This window comes from Rhamphochromis longiceps, linkage group LG16 (assembly GCF_057381845.1).
Source record: "Rhamphochromis longiceps isolate RC_006_pf linkage group LG16, R_longiceps_female_GT1.1, whole genome shotgun sequence".
Lineage (NCBI taxonomy): Eukaryota > Metazoa > Chordata > Actinopteri > Cichliformes > Cichlidae > Rhamphochromis > Rhamphochromis longiceps.
Genome location: NC_140572.1, coordinates 39,473,319 through 39,498,482, shown reverse-complemented (window position 1 = coordinate 39,498,482; position 25,164 = coordinate 39,473,319). Strand labels below are relative to the sequence as shown.

General features: G+C 44.8%; 1 protein-coding gene across 2 annotated transcripts in view; it reads right to left on the bottom strand.

Moving 5' to 3' along the window:
• LOC146651681 (interferon alpha/beta receptor 1a-like) overlaps positions 1-25,033 on the bottom strand; it is a 27,525-nt gene extending 2,492 nt beyond the window's left edge. Inside the window, exons 1-6 of one of the 2 annotated variants that reach the window (XR_014907833.1) lie at positions 24,695-25,033; positions 16,751-16,889; positions 6,809-6,993; positions 5,075-5,229; positions 1,428-1,578; positions 534-1,344 (exon numbers count right to left, since the gene is read on the bottom strand). Coding sequence is in view for 1 of the 2 variants with exons in the window: in XM_085383571.1 (XP_085239697.1) it covers positions 1,052-1,344; positions 1,428-1,578; positions 5,075-5,229; positions 6,809-6,993; positions 16,751-16,889; positions 24,695-24,755 (984 nt within the window). In the remaining variant the exon portion in view is untranslated. Of the gene's footprint in view, positions 1,345-1,427; positions 1,579-5,074; positions 5,230-6,808; positions 6,994-16,750; positions 16,890-24,694 lie in introns of both variants that reach the window. The other variant, XM_085383571.1, reaches the window with a different exon arrangement.
• Between the last annotated feature and the right edge of the window lie 131 nt (positions 25,034-25,164).

Genomic DNA, 25,164 nt, shown 5'->3' with positions numbered 1-25,164 from the left:
CATAGTTAGGTTTTAATCAAACATTATTTATTGAATAATTAAAAAATAACACTTCATGGAAAATTAGGCTCCTGAATTTTTTAGACTTTGAGAAGGGTCTTATCTGAAAGTGTTTGAAGAGCACTATTTAAATTGGAAGTGCGCACTCTAACGTGATAAGGACTTTACCATTTTCAAGTAGGGTGCACTGTTAAAAAAAACCTGTAATATTCCGGCAGCCGGGGCGCCAAAATACAACCGTAAAATAACAGAAAATAACTCCCGCATAAAAATACGGTTCGTGATGTTATTTTACCTTTGACATGTAAAATCAGTCTACTTATGTAAATTTAATGATATTTTAGAACGACAGTACAAAACTGTAAAATATACAATCAGAATACTTTACTCAGTGTGAACGCACTGTGTTTTCCCTCTAACAGCCTCCACATGTTCTCACTCTACTTTCCCCTCATGAATGAATTTATGCTGCACTACTTTGAATGTTCGGGGAAATCAAACGCATTTCACTCGCAGTACTCGAGCTGACTTACCTTTGTTTGAATGACGGCGTATTGACAACGTGGAGTCTAATAATTGCCAAATCTTGTACCCGATCCTTGGTGGATGTGCGCCTCCAGAGATTTATAATGGCAAAATTGGTTCGCCGTGTACGCGGTGACTCCACAGACAAGGAACGATAATAGATCAGGCTAAGCTAAGTCAATAGCGGTTCAGGGTTTCAGCTGTGTTTCATACGGGTCCACACTTCCAATGCAATCTTCCTCCATAACGTCCTTTTTCTTTTGAGCTGCTTTGAAGTATGGTTCATAGCAATCTTCCTTCCAACACAGTGTGTTTGTTTTGATTCGCTACCTGCTAAAACGGTGGCGTGCTCCCACAATGCATTGCAGCGTGACCTGGGCCAGCTTCACCTGTTCTTGCTCGTCTTCATCACTTCACTGCTGCAGAGTTCACAGCTCTAAAACCTCACAGTCAGAGGCCGATTCTCAGAGTCTTTAAAGTGCATCCCACCTCCTCCTGCTCCTCCTAGCCCCCATCCTGTGAGGTATCAGGTTGTGCTGCACCCTCCTTCCTCCTCCTCCTCAGTCCTGTGGTCTGCTACGATGCTGACCTGGTCACAGTGCTCAGAGGGCAGCGAGACTGGGTAGATGAAGGGGTTGAAAGGCAGCAGAGACGGAGGGGGCAGGACACACACCTCTTCAAAGTGTGGCGGCAGCACGACTTCTGGGCACAGGAACTTGGAGATTTGTTTCCAGTAGACCACCAGAGTCACCACCAGAGCCACCACCGTGGCCATGACCACAAACGTCACCACGGCCACCACCCACGGAGCTGCATCCACTGTAAGAAAACCACACAGCAGCAGGTGAGCCCATCAGCGACACCTTCAGCGATTGTGACGGCTGTGTGACGGCGGTGCCTACCGTCACCGGTGCGCTCACAGACGACGTCGCTGTACTCGCCCGGTCTGGGGTTCATGTTATAGATGATCTGGACTTGGACGCAGTATTCGCTCATCGGGTCCAGGTCACTAAGAACCACTCGGTCCTGCCTCGTTTCAAGGATCTTTTTTACCTGTAGGAGGCAGCAGAGAGGAGGTCAGAGGTCTTCAGTATCTGTTTTTATTCTTTGACCCAATACAGATCAAAAGTTTAAAACCAGTTTAGAATGAGCAAAAATCATATTTTGCATGCTGGAGCTTAAGAAGGTTCCAAGTAGAGCTTCAACATGCAACAAGAAGAAATGTGACACAAAACAACGCTTAAACTGAAACAGGCTGTTTTACAGCTCATCAAAAGTTTAGGACCACACCTCAAAAAAGGTAAACCCAAATATGAAGTCAGTAATGAGGAGCTCCACTCTTATTGTTGATCACTTCAAAGACTCGTTGCAGCATGCTTTATGCCAGCGTTTCCATGAGGTGAGTGGGAACATTTCTCCAAGTGGTGAAGACGGCCGCATGAAGGACATCTACTGTCTGAAGCTGTTCTCCATTTCTGTAAACTTCCCTTGCCATCCATCCCCAAAGGTTTTCAGTTGGATTTAGATCAGGGAAACACGCAGAATGGTCCAGAAGAGTGATGTTTTTCTCCTGGAAGAAGTCCTTTGTCCTGCATTGTGTACTGAAACGTTATCCTACTGAAAAACCCAGTGGTTACCACACAGACGAGGGCTCTCAGCAATGAGGGATGTTCTCTGCAACATCTGCACACAGCCATCGGCCGTTTATCTCCTGAAGCTCCGTTGTTCCACTAAAGCAGGGGTGTCCAAACTTTTTTCACTGAGGGCCACATACATAAAAATATAGGAGGGGCGGGGCCACTTACTAGAAATTAGGAATATAACCTTAACTTTAGTGTATTAAAGTTAGAAAAATCACTTAGAAGTGGTCGAATATGTTATATTGTTGAATATAATTAAAGACAAAACTGCCTTCATCACAGCTTTCCATAAATGGATCTTTATTGATTTATTCAGACAAAGCTTTGGTAGCTCGTTCTCACAACAGCCTCGGATTTATTCTTAGAAGATTTACAGCACAGAGAAAAAACAAAGATGTGACGGGTACATTTCAAGCTTGTTATTTAAGTTATTAGGCTCAGCAACACAGCTGTTAACATCTGTTTGAAACCTTTATCAACATTAACAGACTGAACTGGGCTTAATAACAGGAGTGCATCATTTTAGTAAATTATTCTGGTGATGTCACTTGATCAAGGAGCAGATCTGCGTCAGATGAGATCAGCTGACTGCATGTGCGTGCGCCGTGCACAGCGGTGTGCTCTGTGTGTTAACAAGAAAAACGCACATAAGAAAGTGGTGCTCAAAAGCAGGGTAGTGACAGAAAGATGCGCATTATTGATATTTGAAGCATGTGCACATTAACACATGGGTACTGTGGGATATATTTTTAAAGCGCTCGTGCTCTCGTCCACTCCCCGCAAAAAAAATTAGATTAGCAGCTGTGCGGCGTCTGTGGCGTCGGTGCTCTCATCGCCTGCGATGGAGTCAAAATCAAAAGCACAGCTTTATCAGACAGGTGCAGTTTAATGTTGGCTGACGAGTCTTCAGTGCGTCGCACGACTGGATTTCTGGACACGCTGACGTTGTTGAAGTTCTGCACTTTTTCCACATTATTTCAGTGACTTTAACGAGGCCGTGTTTTATGAGGTCTCCATCTGAAAAAGGCTCGCCATGTCTCGCGATGAGTTGGGCGACTTCATAGCTGGCTATCGGAGCCTTTTCCTGGACCTTTTGAGCACGAAATAAATACAGTTGCTGACCCTGCAGGAGAGCTACCCTTTGCTTTACTTCCTGCTCTGGCTCAGCACCAGTGTCGGCTGCACAGGCCTGATGTTTGGTTTCATAATGACGTCGTACATTATCTTCTTTCATAACTGCCACAGTCTCAGTGCAGATCAAACAGACACTTCTCCTTGAATTCTTTGAAGAATTCACTCTCCCACCATGTCTGAAATTTTCTGCACTCACTTTCTACTTTTCGCTTCTTTGGTTCTGCCATGTTTAATAACTTGGGGTAAATTTCTTCTGTGATTGTCCTTTTTGGTGGAGCAACTGCCTTGATCAACAGCAGCTCCCCCTGGTGTTAAAAATAAGAAGTGCAATACACTCAGGCAAAAGTTGAAGTGCGGCCATATTCTATTCTATTTATAAAATTACTTGCGGGCCAATTAAAAGTGGATCGCAGGCCGCAGTTGGCCTGCGGGCCAGAGTTTGGACACCCCTGCACTAAAGGAAAAAGACCCCAGAGCATTATGGTGCCCCCTCCACTGTGGGGTGTAGAAAACATCTCAGGTGGGATCTACTTGTCATGGCAGTAATGTTGGAAACCATCAAGGTTACATTTGTTCTCATCAGAGAATAAAACTTTCTTCCACTTTTCAACGTCCCATGTTTGGTCCAAACGGTCAGTTCTGTTGTGTCCAAGGCGACGAGGCCTTTGAAGACGTGTTTTGTTTTTGAAGCCCTTCAGTCTCAGATGCCGTCTGGTGGTTATGGGGCTGCAGTCGCCACCAGTAACAGCCTTAATTTGGGTCGAGGATCGTCCAGTGTGTTGATGGACAGCCAAGTGGATCCTGCAGCTCAGTGCTGGAGACGTTTCTTTGGGTCTTCCACTTGACTTTTTTGTTCCATAACCCTCAGGATCATTTAAGAATTTATTTAAGATTTAAGAAATTCCAAATGACTTTCTTACTGCGTCCCACCTCAGCAGCGATGGCGTGCTGCGAGAGACTCTGCCTATGCATTTCAACAACCCGACCACGTTCAACAAGGGAAAGTCTTTTTGCCTTTGCCATCAGAACATCATGGCAGTGACCACCTGACAGAAAATGAAATGAATCCACATTTTTGCACAGATTTGGCTTTTTAAAGGCATGTGGTCCTAAACTGGTGTAAAACAGCCTGTTTCAGTTCAAGTGTTGTTTTGTGTCACATTTCTTCTTGTTGCATGCTGAAGCTCTACTTGGAACCTTGTTAAGATACCCCTCACACTTTAAGTGCGTAGCTCTAACTACGGTGGCTGCTGTAGGACAAACATGCTTCTATGAGAGATCAAACACATGAAATTTGGACTGTACATCATAACGGTTGTGGCCGTATTCCTGCTACTGTTTGGACCGCGTCCACCTCCAAGCCTGTGGAAGGCTGTCAGTGCTGTTTACCTCAGCTGTCTCTGGCCACGAATGTAAAACATGATGTCTTTCCCAGCCATTGTATTCAAATATGGTGGGTAAACAGCTTCTACAAACCACAAAGCCGCTCCTGCCTATTTTTAACAGATTAATGATAAGTTTAAGAAAATTGTTCAAAGATGTAATTACACATGTAGTTATTACTGAGTGAATCTTCAGTGTTTAGTTTTTATGCTTTTTTTATTGTTATCTTTGATTTGTTTTAATGTTGAGTTTTCATTTCACTGCTAACGTGGTTGAAATCATGAGTGAACTGCAGCTGCCTGGCTCTCAGTCCCGGCCCATAACATCACTAACTTCCTGTGTTTGACTGTTTCTACACGTTCAAGGTCCAAACTACAAACCGGCGTTCCCACCTCCTCCTTCGAGCTGCTCTTCCAGTAGGTGATGTTATAGGTGGCCGAGGTGTACGTCTCCCTCAGTTCTGACTGCTTGAACACTGGGTCTTTAATGCTGACTTCCAAAGATGTCCCAGTGACATGAAGAGTCACATCAGGTGGACCGATGAAGGCTGAGGGGGACAGATGTGGAGAGACGTTTTTATTGGACAAAATCAAAGCTGCAGCTTCTCTAACAGTCCACTCCATCTGCTACAGCTCTGTTATGCCAGTGTGCTTGGAGCTGGGGAGGTTCCCACCATGACGGCAGACGGTTTCACTGAGGACACAGACAGAAACACAGAAACCAGGATTTCACTCTGACTGGACTGAAGTCAGCGACGGCGAGAGCTCTGACGAGCGAGACGCTGAAAAGCTCGCTCACGGTTTCATTTCTGATCGTCTTCAGCTCAGCGAGGCTCTTCAGACGTCCCCTGCTGAAGCAGTCATTGCATAACTGCAGACTCCCCACACAGCTGCTGCCACAGTCTGAACCGGAGCTGAAGGGGACCATCCTGATCTCAGGAAGCTTCTCTGAGAGCCACCAATCCTCAACATTCGTCAGGCGTACGTTGTATTGGTCTACCTGCAGAGAGCTCTGCTGCACGGTTTGCATATTTGCAGATGTGAGGAAGAACAAACTGACGGCTCAGGTAAGCAAATACCTGCAGTAATGATTCAGACACAGGCGGTTCAGATAAGAGGTGAGCTCAGGTCCCAGGATGTGTAATGAACACTACTGATGGTGAGATGAAGCCTCGTGATGAACTGAAGCTTCCATCCAACTGGTCGACTCATGGTTCGAAGCATTGCGATGATTCATTTGCTCTACTGCGCCATCAAGTGGACAATTCAAGTGAAACAGGCTCTGTGATTATAATGATGTGATGTGTAAACCTCTAAATGGAATAAATAAATTGTTTTCATGGTTATTTATCCCGAATATTGTCTCAGGATGTCTGATACAAAAGAGAAAGTGGAAACTATGAGGACAGAGTTTTGGTATGATTGTGTAACTGTGTAATCATGCTTATGTACATCTGGACAATGACACAAACTAGTGTGTGGCGCTTCACTTTTTAATGAACTGAAAGACAGAAATCAGATTATAGGATCTGTAGTGTTGTTTACTTATATTATGGTGCTTATCATGATATTTATTACTGTGTGCATACTTTATCAGGAGAGATGAGATTAAAAAAAAATCTCTTGCTGGTTCCATCGAAGAAGAAATGCTCAAGTAGCTATGTAGCACGTACGTAATCCAATTCCACAACACAGTGATGGTGGAAATCAGCTGTGTTTTGCTGCCCATTTTATTTCGAATCTGGCGCAAACCGGCGAGCCAGTTCCTGAATCAGTCACGTGGTACGGACTGCCCGCGAGGCCTCGAACGTCACTGCATACGTAATCAAAGCAAGCCTCGATACACGCTTACCAAAACTCCCCCGACATTACCGACATGCAGGACACATCACTAGTGAACACCTGCACAGACTTTCTGTGACTGCTTGGCTGACTCTGGTTCATTTACTGCAGCGATGAGAGCCTCACACATGGACGCACGATTCACAGTCACATATTTGAAGCTGGAGATCTTTATCTCTGCTGAGCGCAGCTCTCGGCTGTTGCACCGATACTGTGCGAAGGCTGTGAGCTCACACGCTGCTGCAGCATGTGCACGTCACACTTCCTGGAAAGCCGAGTACTTACCCTCCTCATAGGGGCAGAACGTCTTCTGCGCCCACTCCGAGTGCCGCCCGTCCACGGTGGCTCGCACCCGGAGCATGAAGTCGCCGATGAATAACAGCTTGAAGCGTGTGAGGTCACATGACCGGTGTGACGTCTGGTTGCACGCCGTGATCCAGTTTGGAGTCTTCCTCTTCAGCTGGTGCTTCCTGAGGAGACATGAACATGAAAACACATTAAACCCTTCTGCTCTTTCTTTGTGTTCTGTCTTCGCTCGCTCCTCCCCGAATACTCGGCGGGTCTGGAGGGAGAGCTTTCATTCAAATAAAATCAAATTACAACAGCAACACACCAGCCGTGTTTCAGTAAACGTGTCTGTTTCATAGGTCGGGGCTGGGAGGTTAACGCCTGTGGAAGCAGGATGATGGGGACGAGGGAGGAAGACTATGAAGAGGAAGGCTGCTCCACGGCTCTCTGAGGCATGGAGCACACTCTGACTTACACTTAAACTTGTATTAAAATACCAGCGAGGAGTTAAAAGGTCTTTATGTGATCACATGATGGCAGGCCAGGTGGTTAATAAACGTCTCAAATGAATTCCAGTGAAACCAGAGAGGAGAAACACGAGCCGGGACACGAGCTGTAATAATAATAATACATTTTATTTAAAAGCGCCTTTCAAGACACACAAGAATACAATAAAATGACAAAATGAAGAGTGACTACCCCATAGACAAAAAGAGAAGAAGAAACAAAACACAAAGACAAAAACAGAAGGGAAGACTGACAGCGCACTTTGTTAGTGTAAGCAGCACAGTAGAAAGGTATGGAAAAGAAACAAGCAAAAACAAACAAATAAAAATAGTAGCAAACACACCCCAGAAAAAAAGAAAGGAAGAAAAAAGGAGAAAAAGTCAGTCCCCCAAATATTGTTCTTTTAATACGTTGGCATTACTAAATTTGGCTCAGTGCTTACATATATGTGTAAAAAGCAAATGTACGAGCTGTGGTAACTGTGTCTGATAGAATGAAGAGCAGACTGATATATGAAATATTCCTTTATTGGGTGAGAAAATCAGACCATGTCATAACTGCTGTAAGTCACACAGAATAGATATCAGAGCTTTAAACAGGCTGTTAAGCTGACTCGATGTTTCCTCAGAGCTGACGTTTTTCAGCCCTGCAGGTGGAGATCTGCTGAACTTTTGAAGGACCAGAAACACGGGAAAATTCATTGCAAGCATCAAACGTACTCGAAGCGAGTGTAGCGTGGACATGTTGATGGTGTATATGAGTTAAATGCAGTGCAGTGACAGCGAGCTGAGTGGGGGGGTCTGTGTGCCAAACGTGTTACTGATGCGAATCCAAAGCAGAACAACTTCAAGGTGAAACTGTTGCTCAACAAAGGGTGTCGGCTCACCGCCCTGAGTAACGACGTGCCAGCCTTCACCACCGCAAGCACACAACTACAGGAAACGGTGTCTGTGCGATCTGTGCCTGAGGAGGGGAGGGGAAGTGTCCTTCAGCCTGCAGAGACACGCCACTGACACAGGCGCACAACTGTTTAAGGCTCTGACACAACTGTTTAACTCCTCTCTGGAGGGGAGAGGGAGGACAAAGGAGGGGGGAACAACTAAGCTGTAGTGCCTCTTCACCTCACTGTGCAATACCTTTGTAAATCGTCAATGGTGCAATAGACCTCAATACTTGAAATGTGCAATTCACTTGTATTTTTATTTTTTATTCCTATTTATTCTATTTATCCCCTTCGTATATTTTATTTATATTTGTCTCTGTATTTATATGTGTGTGTGTGTGTGTGTGTGTGTGTGTGTGTGTGTGTGTGTGTGTGTGTGTGTGTGTGTGTATATATATATATATATATATATCAATTCTGTAACTGTAACTTCGGTCGTTGCTGTGCTTTTTGGAAGTCGAATTTCCCAGAGGAACCCACCCGAGGGATTAATAAAGTTCTATCTTATCTTATCTTATACTTTTATTCCACAATCAGAGAGAAAGAAACAGAGAGAGAGTGCAGGACAGACAGACAGGTGACAGTCTCAGGTGTACACACTGCTACACAACAGCACAGAGAAGCAGGATTTAGTGTTTGTGTTATTACGAGTGTAAACAAGAAGAGTTCCAGATGGTGCAGTGGACACATGTGTGACTGCTGTGATTAAAGCATCTTTCTTTCAGCTTAACGAGTGAACCGTCAGCTCGTTCAAACACACGTTAAAGTCCGTTTGGCTCGACACCACCGAACAGAGGCAGCAATGTAACACAGCTCACATTAACAGTGCAGTGGATCCTGCTTGTGCCGTGATGTTCAGGACTGCAAACCGAGCAGCATCACTGACTTTCAGCCTGTTGTGTTTGTGGATATATGACTGACTTTAATTATCCACAGAATCATCAGATTCTCTGTAAGATTAAGGTCGACTATTGAACGGCGTATACTTTAAAGTAAAGGCTTTAAAACAAAGTTAGTACAAACGTCACTAATGTCACATAACTTTGCCGACATGTGGCCAACAGCAATGTTTTAATGTTCTTCGTTATTAAACAACATAAATAAGTGACATAATATTCAGTACTTACTTTTAAAAGTTTACTCTTCGGCCGCTCCGCTTCAGCCGTCTGCCACTTTTTTCCGAAAAAAATATCCACACCCACCACCACGCTATGAATTGTGGGATAGATTGGGTCACGAAGGCTACACTGGACCCAGCCTTCAAATCTGGGGAATTGAAGGGCGCATTTGTCAACCGCATTTTGAGGACTCTTCGAATTGGGACACCCTTCGTCGCGTCGCTGTGACACAATCGGTCTACAAATGCCCACTCCGAAGCATGCGGTCCCTGAATTGGACACAGCTAAAGTGTCATAAGAAAGTGCGTTGCTAGGAGTGATTGGAGGCAGATTTCATTTCAAAAGACTACCAAGCAGAAGCCTTGATAAAAGCGTGGTTTTGTACAAACTGTGCAAAAAGGAGTTTGGATACCACCGAAGCACTTCCACCTTATGGTACCATCTAAATGCAAAACCTGTTGCAGCGGGCACAGAAACTGTGGGAGCTGTTAGCGCTACCAGTCGAGTACCAACAAAAGGTGTCGGCAGCCCAAACTTGATGAGATGACTGGCTTCAGGACCAAAACTAGTAAGTCAACATTGGACAAACTTACACAATGGATTGCTCTGGGCTGTAGACCACTATCAGTGGGAGAAGATAGGGGGTTAGAACATGTGCTACAGTTAGCGTCAGGTGGTCCAACTTTCCAACTGCCTGAAAGACTATTTCAAGTAAAATTCAACAGCTTTATGACACTGAAAAGCAAGATTACAGACAGCACCTGCTAATATGGAGGAACTACACCAGGAGCAAACAAGTCTGGGGCAACAGAAAGAGCCACTCACAGAGGATGTTTCCACACGGTGGAGTTCAACACTGGATGTGGTTTCTCTCTACTAAAGAATCAAGAGGCTGTTTTTGCTGCTGTAGACAAACAAAAGCACGAGCTGGTCATTTTAACTCCATCAGAGCTGGTAAACCTCCAAAAGCTGGCAGCTGTACTTGAGCCATGCAGGTAAAGAAAACTATTCAACTTATTGTTACGGTTTCTTCAAAAAGGTCTATAGTTGACAGTTACTGTGGAGATGAATAATGCCCGCTGCAGTGCTGGTCCAGTCGAGCAGGGACCCACCCACAGCTGTCTGTTCAAAGCGTTTGTTGTCATGTGTGCAAAGAAAAGCATTTTCTTTCTCTGCTGTCCACACACAGATGCTGGTTAATGTGTACAAATAGATAAAATACAAATAGCATGGATAAATGACCTGATGTGCAAAAATTATTATTACTGCTAAAATAGGTCAGCTGTTCAGGAGTCTGATAGCAGTGGAGAAGGAGTCTGTTGAGTCGAGATGTTCTGGATTTCACACTTGTGAACTTTCGTCTCGAGGGCAGAAGAGTGAACAGTCTGGGGGTGTGTGGGGTCTTTGAGGATGGAGGCAGCTCTGGACTCTGCGATGGTAGATGCTTATGGTAAATAACACACCACTGGCAAAAAACAGTGAAAGGATCCCAGACGACAAGTTTTTAGTTCAACATACAAGTGACGACCTTTGACCTTCATCGGGTTTTATTTAATTGTGTCAGAGAAAACATCATGTTCTCTTCATGCAGCTGAGTACAGTCAGTGTTTAACTTTATCAATAAACAGCTGCAGCTTTCACTGACAGCACATGTGGTGCTTTAACCTTGTTGTCATTAGTTTTGCAGTTAACATGTGAACATGATGGATGATCTGTCTGCTGTCACTGGGTGGTGTTGAGGTCTGAATCTGAGGACGGCTCCTGCAATCACAAAGAGAACAGAACCGCCACAAACTGAAATATAAGGTTTATCCCTCAGATCTGAAATACAGCTGAGCCTCTCTGTCCTCACACACTCAGGATCTGAAGCTCTTCTCTTACATTTATTCAGTTCTACAGTTCTGCTGACAGAGAGCTGTTTATTAAAATAAGCCTTATATACTAACAGATTTTCCAGTATAATGTTCACCTTTGAGTTGTCGGTGCTGTATAAATGGAGATCTGCAAAGATGAGATGATGGAGCAGGTTTGAGTCCTGGTTCAGTCTGCTGCTGCATCCTGGTCACAACACACGGAGGTGTTATCAGCAGTGTGTGACCTGCTGCCTGAGAACTGAGAAACAAACATTAATGCTTTCAATTATTTCTCCTCAAGGATTTAAGCTGTACAGAATACTGCACGTGACTGTGAACATACCTCACTAACAATAATTCAGACTGTTTTTTTAACCTGAATATTTTAAACAAAAGTCATAAGTGGAAAAATTAAACATACATTTTAACTTAAGCTGTCAAGTGGCCGTAGTTGGTATCTGTTACACCCCGGCCTAGGCAACCGGGGTGCAACGTAGAAAAACAAAGATAAAGAAAATAAAACCACGAAGGCTCTCCACCAAAACCCCAAAACGAAAATATCCCATAACGAAAGTATTTACAACAGACTATTTATTTATAACAAAACACCAAACTATTTACAACACGGGGGAGGTCGCGACCATGACATACAGAAACACAGGGCTTAAATACATAGAAGGAGCAATTAGGGAATGGACCACAGGAGGGCAACACAGCTGGGGCAAATTAGAACTGACGAGACAGGGAAAATGTAAACTGAACACACTAAGATAACAACAGACCTTCAAAGTAAAAGAGGAAACACATGACAGTCACGCAAAAGCAAAACACTGACAACACCGAAACGTAACAGTATCAGCACATAAATATTGGGCTTTGGTACAGTTATATGATTAATTAATAATTAATGGGGGTTACTGAAGTGCAAGCTTTTTTTTTATAAGTTGGTCTTCCTGTCCTTACAGATGTGACAGGAGACAGAAAACATGCTGCTGTTTGCACATATTTAATAATCAGCTCTGCACAGGAGCTGAAGCAGAGTCCTGTTGCTCTTACAGTCTAAAAGTACAGTAACGGTAGTTAGTTAGTAACTGAGCGGCCCGGGGCGTTTCTCTTCATTTCCTTAGTCAGGGTAAATTCATTCACCTGCTCGGATTAGCTAAACGCACTTTAAAAAACGAGTTTCTGCTAGCTAGCTAGCTAAGGACGTTAGTTACGGATTAGCTTACAAACACATTTAACTTACCTCTGTTCTGTCGGGTAGTCCAGTTTACTGAAGAACACGTCAGGCTGTCTGTTTGAAACAGTCGGGACGCTGGAGCTCCTCTCGGCATCCACGCTCTATCTGCTACTCCCAAACAGAGAGACGCAAGTTTATCCGTGACTGCGAGTCAGAAGTGTTGTGATGATTTTTAACAGCATTATAAGTTTAATTAGAATCAAACTTAATAGAAAGGAGACCAACTGAACACAAATCAGTGCGATGAGAACTACTGATAATGTAAGAAAGAATTTTTGGAAAAAATTATCTGAGGAGAACTGTTTTATATCAGCCTGACCCCAGTCCCATCCGCTAACATGGAGGAGGCGGGGTTTAGGACCTATACTCCAGCCAGACACCAGGGGGCGATAGAGACTTTGAAGCCGATCAAAGTTCACCCAGGCCCGAGTCCATGAAAGCGAGCCCGATACCATGGCTCACCATGGCAACGGCGGGATAAGGAGCAGAGCCTCCATTTGGAGGAAGGCTACGTTTAATGTTAAGAGCAGCAGAGTTACCACAGCGGCCCGTCGCCATGGTGAATCCCGGTGCCACAGCTCCATTGATGATGTCATTCTTTACTCAGGGCTGGTTTCCCTCTCAGCAGCGCTCTGTGTTACCATGGTAACTGACTTTAAAGCTGGCTCACAGTTAGTTTCTCTCAGCTCAAACCTGTTTGAACCTGAATCTTCTTTAAGATGGCGCCGGTGAGGTCGGCTGCCGTCACGACTGCTCCGACCACTTTTTCTTTGTCTTTGTTTTTTAAGTTAGTTTTCAGCGTTTCTAAATCGGCAAAATCATCACCATTGGGTACATTAGGTATGACAGTGACACTCTTGTTTCTATTGGTTTACAATGTACTCACAATTCGAAGTTTTTAACTCCGGATCCGAGCTGGCCGAGTGAGATCTCGAGGGAGAACAAAGGGAAGCGGCGGCGGCCTAGAGGGAAGCGAGCCGGCGTCAGGAACAGGCTGAGAGCTCGTGCACACCGCACACCTCTGCCTAGCATCCTGCTCGCCAACGTCCAGTCACTGGAGAACAAGCTTGACGACCTCAGGGCCAGGATAAAGTTCCAGAGAGACATTCGGGACTGCAATCTCCTCTGCTTCACCGAGACATGGCTGAACCCAGCGGTGCCGGACCACGCCATCCAGCCGGCCGAGTTCTTCTCGGTTCACCGCATGGACAGGACACGGGACTCGGGGAAGTCAAGGGGAGGCGGCGTGTGTTTAATGGTGAACAACAACTGGTGCAACAGTGCGAACGTTGTTCCTCTCACACGCTCCTGCACACCAAATCTGGAACTACTGTCCATCATGCGTCGTCCTTTTTATCTACCTCGGGAATTTACATCGGTCATTGTAAGTGCCGTTTATATTCCACCACAAGCGGACACGGTCACCGCCTTATGCGAGCTGCATGAGGCACTCACACAGCACCAGACACAACACCGGGACGCTGCGCTTATTGTGACGGGGGACTTTAATAGCGCCAACCTCAAACGCGCAGCGCCGAACTTTTATCAACACATCACCTGCCCCACCAGAGGTGAAAGGACACTGGACCACTGCTACACTACGGTCAAGGACGGCTACAAGGCACAATCCCGCCCCCCGTTTGGCAAATCTGATCACGCCGCCATCTTCCTCATGCCAAAATACAAACAAAGGCTGAAACAGGAAGTTCCGGTTCAGAGGAAGGTCACGCGCTGGACAGATCAATCGGTGGCCGCGTTACAGGACGCACTCGATGACGCAGACTGGGACATGTTCAGAAACAGCTCCGACGATGACGTCAACGTGTTTACGGAAGCGGTTGTGGGATTCATCGGGAAACTAGCGGATGATACCGTGGAGACAAAGACTATCACAACGTTTCCCAACCAGAAGCCGTGGGTGGATAAAACCATCCGCGACGCTCTGAGATCCCGCACCGCTGCCTACAACACGGGACTCATGACGGGGGACATGGACCCGTACAAAGCCGCGTCATATAACGTGCGGAGGGCGGTGAAAGAGGCGAAGCAGCGCTACGGGAGGAAACTAGAGTCACAACTCCAACAGAGTGACTCTAGGAGCCTGTGGCGGGGACTAAGGACAATAACGGACTATAAAGCACCAACAACCGGTATGACGAACGCGGCCGTGACTCTGGCAGACGAGCTGAACACTTTCTATGCTCGCTTCGAGGCTGCAGCTAAGGTCTCCAACAATGCTAGTGTTAGCGGCGCTAACGGCTGCAGACAGGAAGATACTGCCAGCACCGGAAACGTGCTCGTCATCTCCGAGCATGAAGTAAGGAGAGCCTTCAAGAGAGTGAACACCAGGAAAGCAGCAGGACCAGACGGCATCCCAGGTCGTATCCTAAGAGACTGCGCATACCAGCTAGCTCCTGTGTTCACTGAGATATTCAACATCTCTTTATCTCAGTCGGTGATCCCCACATGCTTCAAAGAGTCCATCATTGTTCCTGTCCCGAAGAAACCCCACCCTGCTTCTCTCAATGACTATCGCCCTGTAGCCCTCACCTCAGTAGTGATGAAGTGCTTTGAACGCCTGGTCAGAGACTTCATCATTTCTTCACTACCAGACACACTGGACCCACTACAGTTCGCTTACCGTCCAAATCGTTCCACAGACGATGCCATCTCTCATCTCCTCCACACATCACTCACTCACTTGGACACTAGAAGGGGGAATTATGTTAAAATGCTCTTCATAGACTACAGCTCTGCATTTAACACCATAATTCCCTCCACACTCACCACCAAGCTGGAGCATCTGGGACTCAGCTCATCTATGTGTCAGTGGATCTCCAACTTCCTAACTGGCAGACCACAGGCAGTAAGGATGGGCGGACATGTCTCAGCCTCCACCACTCTCAGCACTGGAGCCCCCCAGGGGTGTGTTCTGAGCCCCCTGCTGTACTCTTTGTACACATATGACTGTGTGGCCACTACCAGCTCCACCACCATCATCAAGTTTGCTGACGACACCGTCGTGGTGGGCCTGATCTCTGATAACAACGAGACGGCCTACCTGAAGGAGATTAGGAATCTGGAGAACTGGTGCCAGAGGAACAACCTCCTTCTAAACGTCAGTAAGACAAAGGAGCTGATAGTGGACTTCAGCACTAAGCAGGAGAGGAACTACCAGACCCCCGTCATCAACGAGTGCCCAGTGGAGAGAGTGGACAGCTTCAAATACCTCGGAGTTCACATCACGCAGGACCTGTCATGGTCCTGTCACATCAACACCGTGGTGAAAAAGGCCCGACAGCGTCTCTACCACCTCAGACGCTTGAGAGACTTCCAACTGCCCTCCAAGGTGCTCAGGAACTTTTACTCGTGCACCATAGAGAGCATCCTGGCGGGAAACATCTTAACCTGGTTCGGGAACAGCACCATGCAGGACAGACGAGCTCTACAGAGGGTTGTGCGGTCAGCTGAGCGCACCATCCGCTCCGAGCTCCCTGACCTGCACTCAGTCTACAGCAGGCGGTGCTGGACCAAGGCCAGGAAGATGGTGAAGGACCTCAGCCATCCCAACAACAGACTGTTCTCTCTGTTGAGGTCAGGAAAGCGATTCCGCTCCCTGAAGACCAACACAGAGAGACTGAGGAGGAGCTTCTTCCCGCAGGCGATACGGTCTCTCAATCACACCACCACACAGTACTGACCCACACATATGGTTCTTACACACACACTGGACTTTCTGGACTTTGGTTTTGCACAACACTGGTCACTATATTCTTCATTTCCAGTTAATACTTGTACAGCTGCTGTTATTGTGTATATATTTATTTATATTTAGATTTCTTCATACATTCTTATATAGTTCTATATTGTGTATTTTGTTGTACAGTTATTTTATTTTCAACTTTAATTTATATATTTTATCTTATTCTTCCCAGTTAAATTTACCCTTCATTCTAATTTGTGTTGTACAGTTATTTCATTTTTAACCTTAATTTATATTCTATTCCTTCCTAGTTAAATTTACCCTTTTTAATTTTTCATATTTATTTCCTATCTTATTCATAGCCTTTTCCTTTTTTGTTCTCTTTAGGTCACGAGCAGTTGTCCAAGCATTTCACTACATATCGTACTGTGTATGACTGTGTACGTGACAAATAAAATTTGAATTTGAATTTGATTTGAATTTGAATCAAGAAAACATGTTTCAGGTGGACCACGCCCCCTGTGTCCACCGTCTGACAGGTAAATAAGCCCCGCCCTCGTGATTCTCAGACTTACGGCACATATTGCGTGGTGAAGGTGACGGCGTGGGTCCCTGCAGCGCCCGGCGGCCAGTCCCAGCTCAGCGTGTAGTTGGTGTTCAAGGTCTTCGTGATGACGTTCTGAGGAGGCGGCACCTCGGATCCATCGGCTCCACCTGCAGGACAAAAACAGAGTGACACACATTCATCTTCTGTTTGTATAGAGATTGACAGACCACGTGATTTTCGCGCATTGCATGCCGGGAACTCGTGGCAAAACAATCCAAGTACTGCATCAAATGCAAGCATTTGCAGCACCGCAAAACGTTCATTCTCCGGTTCCAATAAATTCTTGCTTTTTCTTTGTCCCCTAAAAAGGTTCTGTACAAAACGAAGGAGAACAATGCCGGTCCGTACAAAGACAGACTTGATGAAAAGTCAAAGAAAAGATACGAGGAAAAAAATCAAACCAGTGAAAGTGTTAGATCCTTACGAGCACACAGAGGGACAAAATACGTTAGCGTGCTGCCCAACTTTCACCACGCTCAGATTTATAATTACACGGTTCTTGGAGTGAGTGCATACACTCATGAAGTTTAGTAACTTCAGGTCACTGCAACAAGCCCAGGTACAGTTTACTGACGGATGGGTGCAGGACCTTGAAATGCACCGTGTAGAACGAAAGACCATCGTACGTATCATAAGTTTACCAGTCTCACAAATCGTCGTCATAAATACACATTCGTTAACAGTTTATTAATAGGACCTTTGAGCTCAACGGTAATTAATTAGCAGTGGAAATAATTTCTGGTAGCATCACAGAAATGTAGCAGTGACAATAATATTGTATGCTGTAATCGTACTGGGCAATTAGTGATACAAAAAACCTGTTTTATCCTGTGAATAAAAGTACATGTTTTTGTCAATGTACCATAATAACAGAAGCGAAACGCAATACTGTGTCAGGACAATTCACTATTTATGCACAATAAATAAAAGGAGCATAGCGCGACAATTTCTGTTCAGCGCCAGACTTGCTTGTAACCTATTTCACCAATTATGTTAAGAAAAATGACGTATTAACTACTACAAAACTCTGACCTTCGTGTAAATGCTTGGAGCAGACTAACCTGTGAGCTGGAGTGTTCTGAGACGTTATATTTGCTCTTTGAATGGCTGCAATCCAGGCCACCCGTCGCGTCTTTGTTACTTCGGAAACATGGCTCGAACAATTTCTCTTCAACGACGTAATCCGATAAAAACACTCTCTTTACCCGTCGGCTTCCTGTGGCTGTCATGTGACCGGCTATTGCAGTTAATAATACAACAGCTTCTTGCCATTTTTTGGGTTTCTTATTATCGCTGTGTAACTGAGTTCAATTGAAAGCCTGCGTGCGCTAGTACCTCTTGCCACAAGTTCCCAGAATTCTTTGCGGTTTTACCCCTGAGTGACGTCACATTTTCAATCTCTATTATAAGAGCCATCCAACCCCAGCTGTTAGAGGGCGGGGTCCAAATAAAAAGAGATATCAGACAGGACCGATCAATGAGGATTCCTCAGGCCTGATGCTAATTATTGGTAATCAATCAATCAGTAATCAAATCAGGCTGATGTTTCAGGACTGATTCCTGTGAGGCCGCGCTGACGACACACTGAGCTGAAAAGATTTCTGTTTCTGTCTTTGAGAAAGTAAACATGTGTGTGCAAGGCTCTAGACATGTGACCTACTTCCTCAAAGGTGCGACTGAAAAAAAATCGTAGGTCACAAGACCGCGACCAGCTGAAAGAAGAGAAAGTCTCTGTGTGGTCAACAACAGACATACGTTGTGCTCATATCGTGGTCTGAACCAATCAGAGATATTCACTCTGTTTGCCAGGTGTGCCTGCTGCTTGTTGCACAGGGAGGAGAGGGGTGGGGCAGGGAGGAGAGGGGCGGGGCAGGGAGGAGAGGGCGGGGCAGCGGGGGATTGGCTGGAGTGGGGTTAACAGTTTGCATACTATGCGTTCTATATCGCTCTCTCTCTGAGAAAGTCAACATGTGTGTGCGAAGAGAAAAACAGAAATCTTTCCAGCTCAGTGTCGTCAGCGCGACCTCACAGGAAGTAGTCCCGAGACATCGGCCTTTCAGGCAGCAGCAAACAGGTCGTCAGAGGACGCCGACATGAGGTTTAACATTGCCTACGATATTCCCAAAGAAGATGTTCCGTTCAAAGTTCAAATGGCTTGAAAATAAACCCCACCTCCAGTAATGATGTCACGTGCACCCAGGTTACAGGTGTCATCGCAGACACATGGGGAAAAGGACAAGTTACAGAAGTAAACGTTAGTCTATAGCCCTGCTGTGTGTGTGTGTGTGTGTGTGTGTGTGTGTGTGTGTGTCTGAGGGTTTGTAACACGTGCACACGCAGCAGATCAGCTGCCGCCATCTTGCCTCTAGTCTCGGTCTTCAGGTGTCCACAGGTGGTCATTGTGACCTCAGTCTGGGACATGAACCCCGTGTTTGATTCCCTCCCCAATTATCCATCCCTAGGTCCTATAACTAACTGAGGCTTTTATTTTGAAAAATAGCCATCAACTTGTCACATGACCCTTATGTTGTTCCTTCGTCCTCAGCTGCTGGCCCCGCAGCTGTAAATCAGGTCCACATGGCTGTGATCAGAATAGAGCTGTGCGATACAGGGGCGGAGCGTGGGGGTGGCTTACGGGGCTTAAGCCCGGGTTGTTTTGTCAGAAGCCCGGGGTATTTTGGAGTGTAATTTTTTCATAGTTAGATGCCTGGCTGACAACTGTATAAAACAAAAAGTACACACAATATTCAAAGCACATAGTGCACACTGTGGGAATTTACTACTGTGCGTGAATCCCCCCCTGATATTGGTATGATCCAAGCTCAGGCACTAAGCGACTGAGCGAGGGGGCGGGGGGAGCTGCTGCCCGTGAGTGCGCTGTTGGAGAGACGGAGCCAGCCATACTAAGGAGAGCTTAAGTTTGAGCAGGTACCAAAGCAAATCATTCGTACCGTACAAATAATGTAAATATGACGGTGCATCACGAAAGATTGATATCAAACTGATCACTTGACCAATATTATTTTACTTGCTCTTCAAGTGAATCAACAAATGGCGAAATGAAAAGCCGAACAAATGCTATTTTTTAGAGAGTCTTAGCTTACGTGTGTTTATTTCATATTTTCAGTTCTTACCCTCCCCGACTAATTCGGTTTCAGTTATGTACTGAAATATAAGAATGGACATTAGAGGCTTCTTTCAAAGAAAAAACTCAGGTAAATGTTATTTTATATATTATGCTTTGTATGTTGTTCAGTATATTTCTATGCAAAACAAGAGGGATTTCAGTACACAGCAGGATATTCACATTTGTAACCAGATATTTACACTTTAGGGAGAAAACATAAAACATTTTTACTGTACAACATCAATTTAGAGTAAACTTTTGTTTTAGATAAATATTGAAATATATTTTTGAATTAGTTAAATGTCAGAATAAAGAGAGACAGAGCTGTCTATTTTTTATCACTTTCATTAAATTTAGGAGTACATGTACACTAAGTTTATTGTTAATTAATAAGAAAACTCCAGACGATTCCATTCTGAGCTGAAGAAGCTTCTGATAGGTTAGTAGAGTCCATGTGAGTAAACTGGTGGCACAGCTGTGGATGCATATAAGGCAAAACACAGAGCCTGTTTCTGTGACATGGGAAAATCAAGAGATGTCAACCAAAACACCAGGAAAAGAATCGTGGAGCTCCATAAGTGTGGCTCAGTTTGAATACAATTTGGTGCCATTTGCAATTAAAAAACACAGACAGTTTCTCTCTTTACTCTTAAAGTTAACAAATATGTTTTTATATTTATCAATCTAAAAAAATAAACATTTAGTCTGATTTGATGTTACAATTAAAAAAGTGTTTGTGTTTTGATCTGAAGAGTTTGTAAATATCTGGTTTCAACTGTATATTTGATGATTGTCAGCACAAAGAGGGAGAGAGAGGAGCAGAGAGGGAGATGGAGAATGAGGACAGAACAGAGATGAACAAGAGCAGGTGAGACACACATGTTAGTCAAATGGTTGTTTACCAACAGTATCACCGTATCATAGGTACTCATGTATCTCGTACCTAGTGTTTCTTTTTAGGTTTGCTATTTTTCAAATTCTATATTTATTAAGTTCTGCAGGCTTGTTTGCACAACAAGGATAAATAATTATATAAACTTTTCTCAATCTAAATATTGTACTTTGGTAGAATTAAAAAATAAGTGTAGTGCAGGTCTATGATGATTTTTAGTGCTACTATCATCTAGTTCTGATTGTGGTTATGTCTTGGTTAAGTCCTCAGTAATCCTGCTTTTGAACTGTTGTAGTCCTGTTTTAATTCTGGATCAGTTCTGGGTCTGGTTGAATTGGGGTTTAGTCCCTGTGTCTTGATACAGCCCCGACTTCGTTCTGTCTTGCTGCTCAATTAAAAAACTAGTTTAAGGTGTCCTGCATGTGTGATATATATATTTCCCTATATGAAGTCATTCTTTTTTGAACAAAACTCAAAACAGAGCCTATTAATCTTTCAGTCATTTCTACACCCCCCCCTCAAAAAAAAAAAAAAAATCCCACATGCATACTACCCTTTAGGGCTAAGCCCCGGGTGTTTCAAATGTCTGGCTCCTCCTCTGGTGCGATATGACCAAAATCTCACATCCCGATATCAGAATTCTATCGTCCTGACAACGATATAAATTACAAAAATGTAACAATTTCTGTAAATTCTGTGAATCTCGGGCAGCTCGACTTGCGTGAAGTGTTTCCAGCTGCGCGTCCTTTACCCGGAGTCGAGTGTTTTAACGATGCATGAAACGATACATTTTTTTCTTTGTGAGTGTTTATCACACGGCGTGCTGCGGGGAAAAGCCTGTTCTGATGTTTGAGTCTAAGGTTGATTTTTTAGCACCTGGCGGCTTTTTTTTACTTCTCATCGTAAATAATCTGCTCTTTCACGTGATTCAGTTTATTTTGAAAAGTCTCAACAGGATCTTGAGCTTTATTGTGAAAGGTTTATGTGGAACATAAACAAGCGGACACGCGATGCTGTTACTGTCGTTGTTGCTAACGACAACGCATAAAAACAGGCGCTTGTCCGTCTGTAGTGTGGTGATATTACATATAAGAGAAAGAGAACTTTAATAAATGAATATAGCCACTACAGTGACATCAGAACCATGAACACATATTGCTGTAAACAGTTTATTTTACGACACCACGAAACAAACGATAGCGTAAAATGAAACGATCGACGTTTTTATATCGCCATCCGATATATATGGTTATATCAAACAGCCCTAGATCAGAATAACAATAATCGTATCAGCCACGAAAACAAGCGTCTGCACATCGAGTAAAAACACCAGCACAGCGTCTGCCGAGGAACAGGAAGTGCTGCGACTAACCTGACCGCACTGGGAGTGAGAGTGATTATTTACCCAGCAGCCCCAGGGACAAAAATAAAGCACAGGTGTTTCTGAGCAGAATAAAAATATGAGCGAGAAAGCATTCGTGAGAGTGAAGGAGGAACTGTGGATAAAGACCGAGCTTCCTATGGGCTCAAAATGTGGTCATAAATATTTTGTACTTGTAAATCAGTTTCGTATGTGTAAAAAAGATTTGTGTGTGGACTTAGCCAAAAAAACCTGCACGTTACAAATACGAATTTTGACCCTATTTTTCTTCCTTTCATCTGATTTGTGATTGACATGACATTGACCAATGTAACTATCCAATCAGAGAACAGATGGGTTTGGCTGTCGGAGGGACACTTTTTTGAACTGCAGGTCCTTGAAGGGTGATACAGTTTGAAGCTGGAGGATCTCTATATAAAAATCCGATAGCAGCTAGGTCCCCTAACTTGCAGTAGCTGTTGAAAGGATAAAGTTGTGGTATATCAGTGGTTAGAAACACCATCATTACTTTAGGATTAGTTTAACACAAAGTCAGGGCTGACCCGGGACCATTGCTGTGAGTCACAGTGCGCAGCATAAAAGTCCTTTCACATCGGACGCAGGATGTGCTGCTAATGCTAACTGCTAACTAAAAGCCAAGGATCCAGAATTTGTTGCTGGCTGCTGGGCTCTGTGGGTTTTTGCAGCAGCTCTACTTGTACTAGATGCACCTGCTCCTTGTCTTTTCTATCTCTGACTTTATGTCCTCTACAAGAGTTTGGTTTTTTTGCTGGTTCTTCAAATGTTCAATAAAAACATGTATGCTAATTCATAACGAAGAAAGCTTTGTGATGAAGACTGTCATTTCCAAAACACTGCCCCCCCTCACCCCGCGGTCCGCAGCTCTGTTGAAGTCCCTGTATTAAACACGTAGACCTGTGACACAAAAATCACCAAACTCAGACAACCAGACTGTTTTCCTTCGTGGTGATGAAGGAAAACGCTGGGTTGGCATGTAAAAGGGCATTTATTCCCTTCAAAGACCTGCAATTCAAAAAAGCGCCCCTCGACAGCCAAACCCATCTGTTCTCTGATTGGATTGTTACATTTGTGATTGACATGACATTGACCAATCAGATGAAAGGAAGAAAAATGGGGTCAAAAATCCGTACTTGTAACTTGCAGGGTTTTTTTTCTAAGTCCACACACAAATCTTTTTTACAAGTACAAAATATTTATGACCACATTTTGAGCCCATATTCATGTTTCAACGCGCTGCCGCTGTGAAATCACTGACTGTGTGGGACAGAACTGACTGATTTGATTTTCTCACCACTTTTACTCTTTTATACACAGCAGAGCTATTTGTACGCAGCAGAAGGAATCTAAAGGAAGCATCACACAGCTGCTCACAGCTGCTTTAACAAACACAGGCCGAGTCTTCAGACCGGGACTCCTGCAGTGGCTTTAAAGCTGACTCGATGTTTCCTCAGAGCTGACGTTTTTCAGCCCTGCAGGTGGAGATCTGCTGAACTTTTGAAGGACCAGAAACACGGGAAAATTCATTGCAAGCATCAAACGTACTCGAAGCGAGTGTAGCGTGGACATGTTGATGGTGTATATGAGTTAAATGCAGTGCAGTGACAGCGAGCTGAGTGGGGGGGTCTGTGTGCCAAACGTGTTACTGATGCGAATCCAAAGCAGAACAACTTCAAGGTGAAACTGTTGCTCAACAAAGGGTGTCGGCTCACCGCCCTGAGTAACGACGTGCCAGCCTTCACCACCGCAAGCACACAACTACAGGAAACGGTGTCTGTGCGATCTGTGCCTGAGGAGGGGAGGGGAAGTGTCCTTCAGCCTGCAGAGACACGCCACTGACACAGGCGTGGCCTCAGACTCACAGTGAAACTCAAGTCATGAATCAGAGAGAAACACACTGAGGCAAAGTGAAATGAAAGTGAATCCACACAACAATCAGCAGCTCACACAGCACCAGAGTCTGCACACAAATACTAGAGACACACTGACGGGGAGAGCTGTGCGTTACAGCAGCAGCCACCTGAAACAGATCAGTACTAAACCCATGTGACCACTGGGAACCTGTCATGACAGTCATGAGTCCTGCAGGTTCATCCAGGCTGACCGACTCTAAATGACTCCCTGTAAAACTATTATGGCCACCGTTAAACCATAAAGCACCACCAAGCCTCACACTGGCCGACTGTTAACCAGTTATCGACCAGTTATCGACCAGTTATCGACCAGTTATCGACCAGTTATCGACCAGTTATCGACCAGTTATCGACCAGTCACCCTACACTGCACGAGCCGACCCTCACACACCAGTAGAAGCTGTGATCACTAAAGGGAAACACACCAAATGAAGACTTTGTTGACATGATGTGCGCACAGCTGCGGGCTGAGACGAAGCTCCTTTAATCTCAAATATATTTGATTTGATTTATATGAAGTAAAGCAGCAGCACGGACCGAGGCTAGGATGCTACGCAAACGCAACCAGGTGTGGGACTTACCGCAGAAGAAGAAGAGGAAGCCGTGAAGGAGAGCCACTCTGTGGCGGGGGGCGGCGGACATCGCGCTGTTGAGAGGACCCACGGACCGAGAAACTTCCACACCGGCAGACACGGGACGTCTGTAATTCGTGGAGCTCTGTTCCTGCGTTGTTTTCAAAATAAAAGCACGGGCGGGGCCTCCACCACTCGTTACCGTTCCCCTCGCACGTTTTATTTCTCCGGTTTCAGCGTTTTTGCTTCACAACTACAGCGGGCAGTTTACTTTGTGCACTAACATGGAGTCGAGTCAACCAGCGCCACCTCTGGCCGAGTGCCAGATCAACCTGTGACACACATCTGCAGCACGTTTGAATTCGTTTCATGCACATTTGTACCTTTCAATTGTGTCTGTCTGTGCGTCATGGGAATAAACCTTTGAAAAGAATGAAATGATATCATATATTTATTATCAGCCCACATTTGTACAAAAT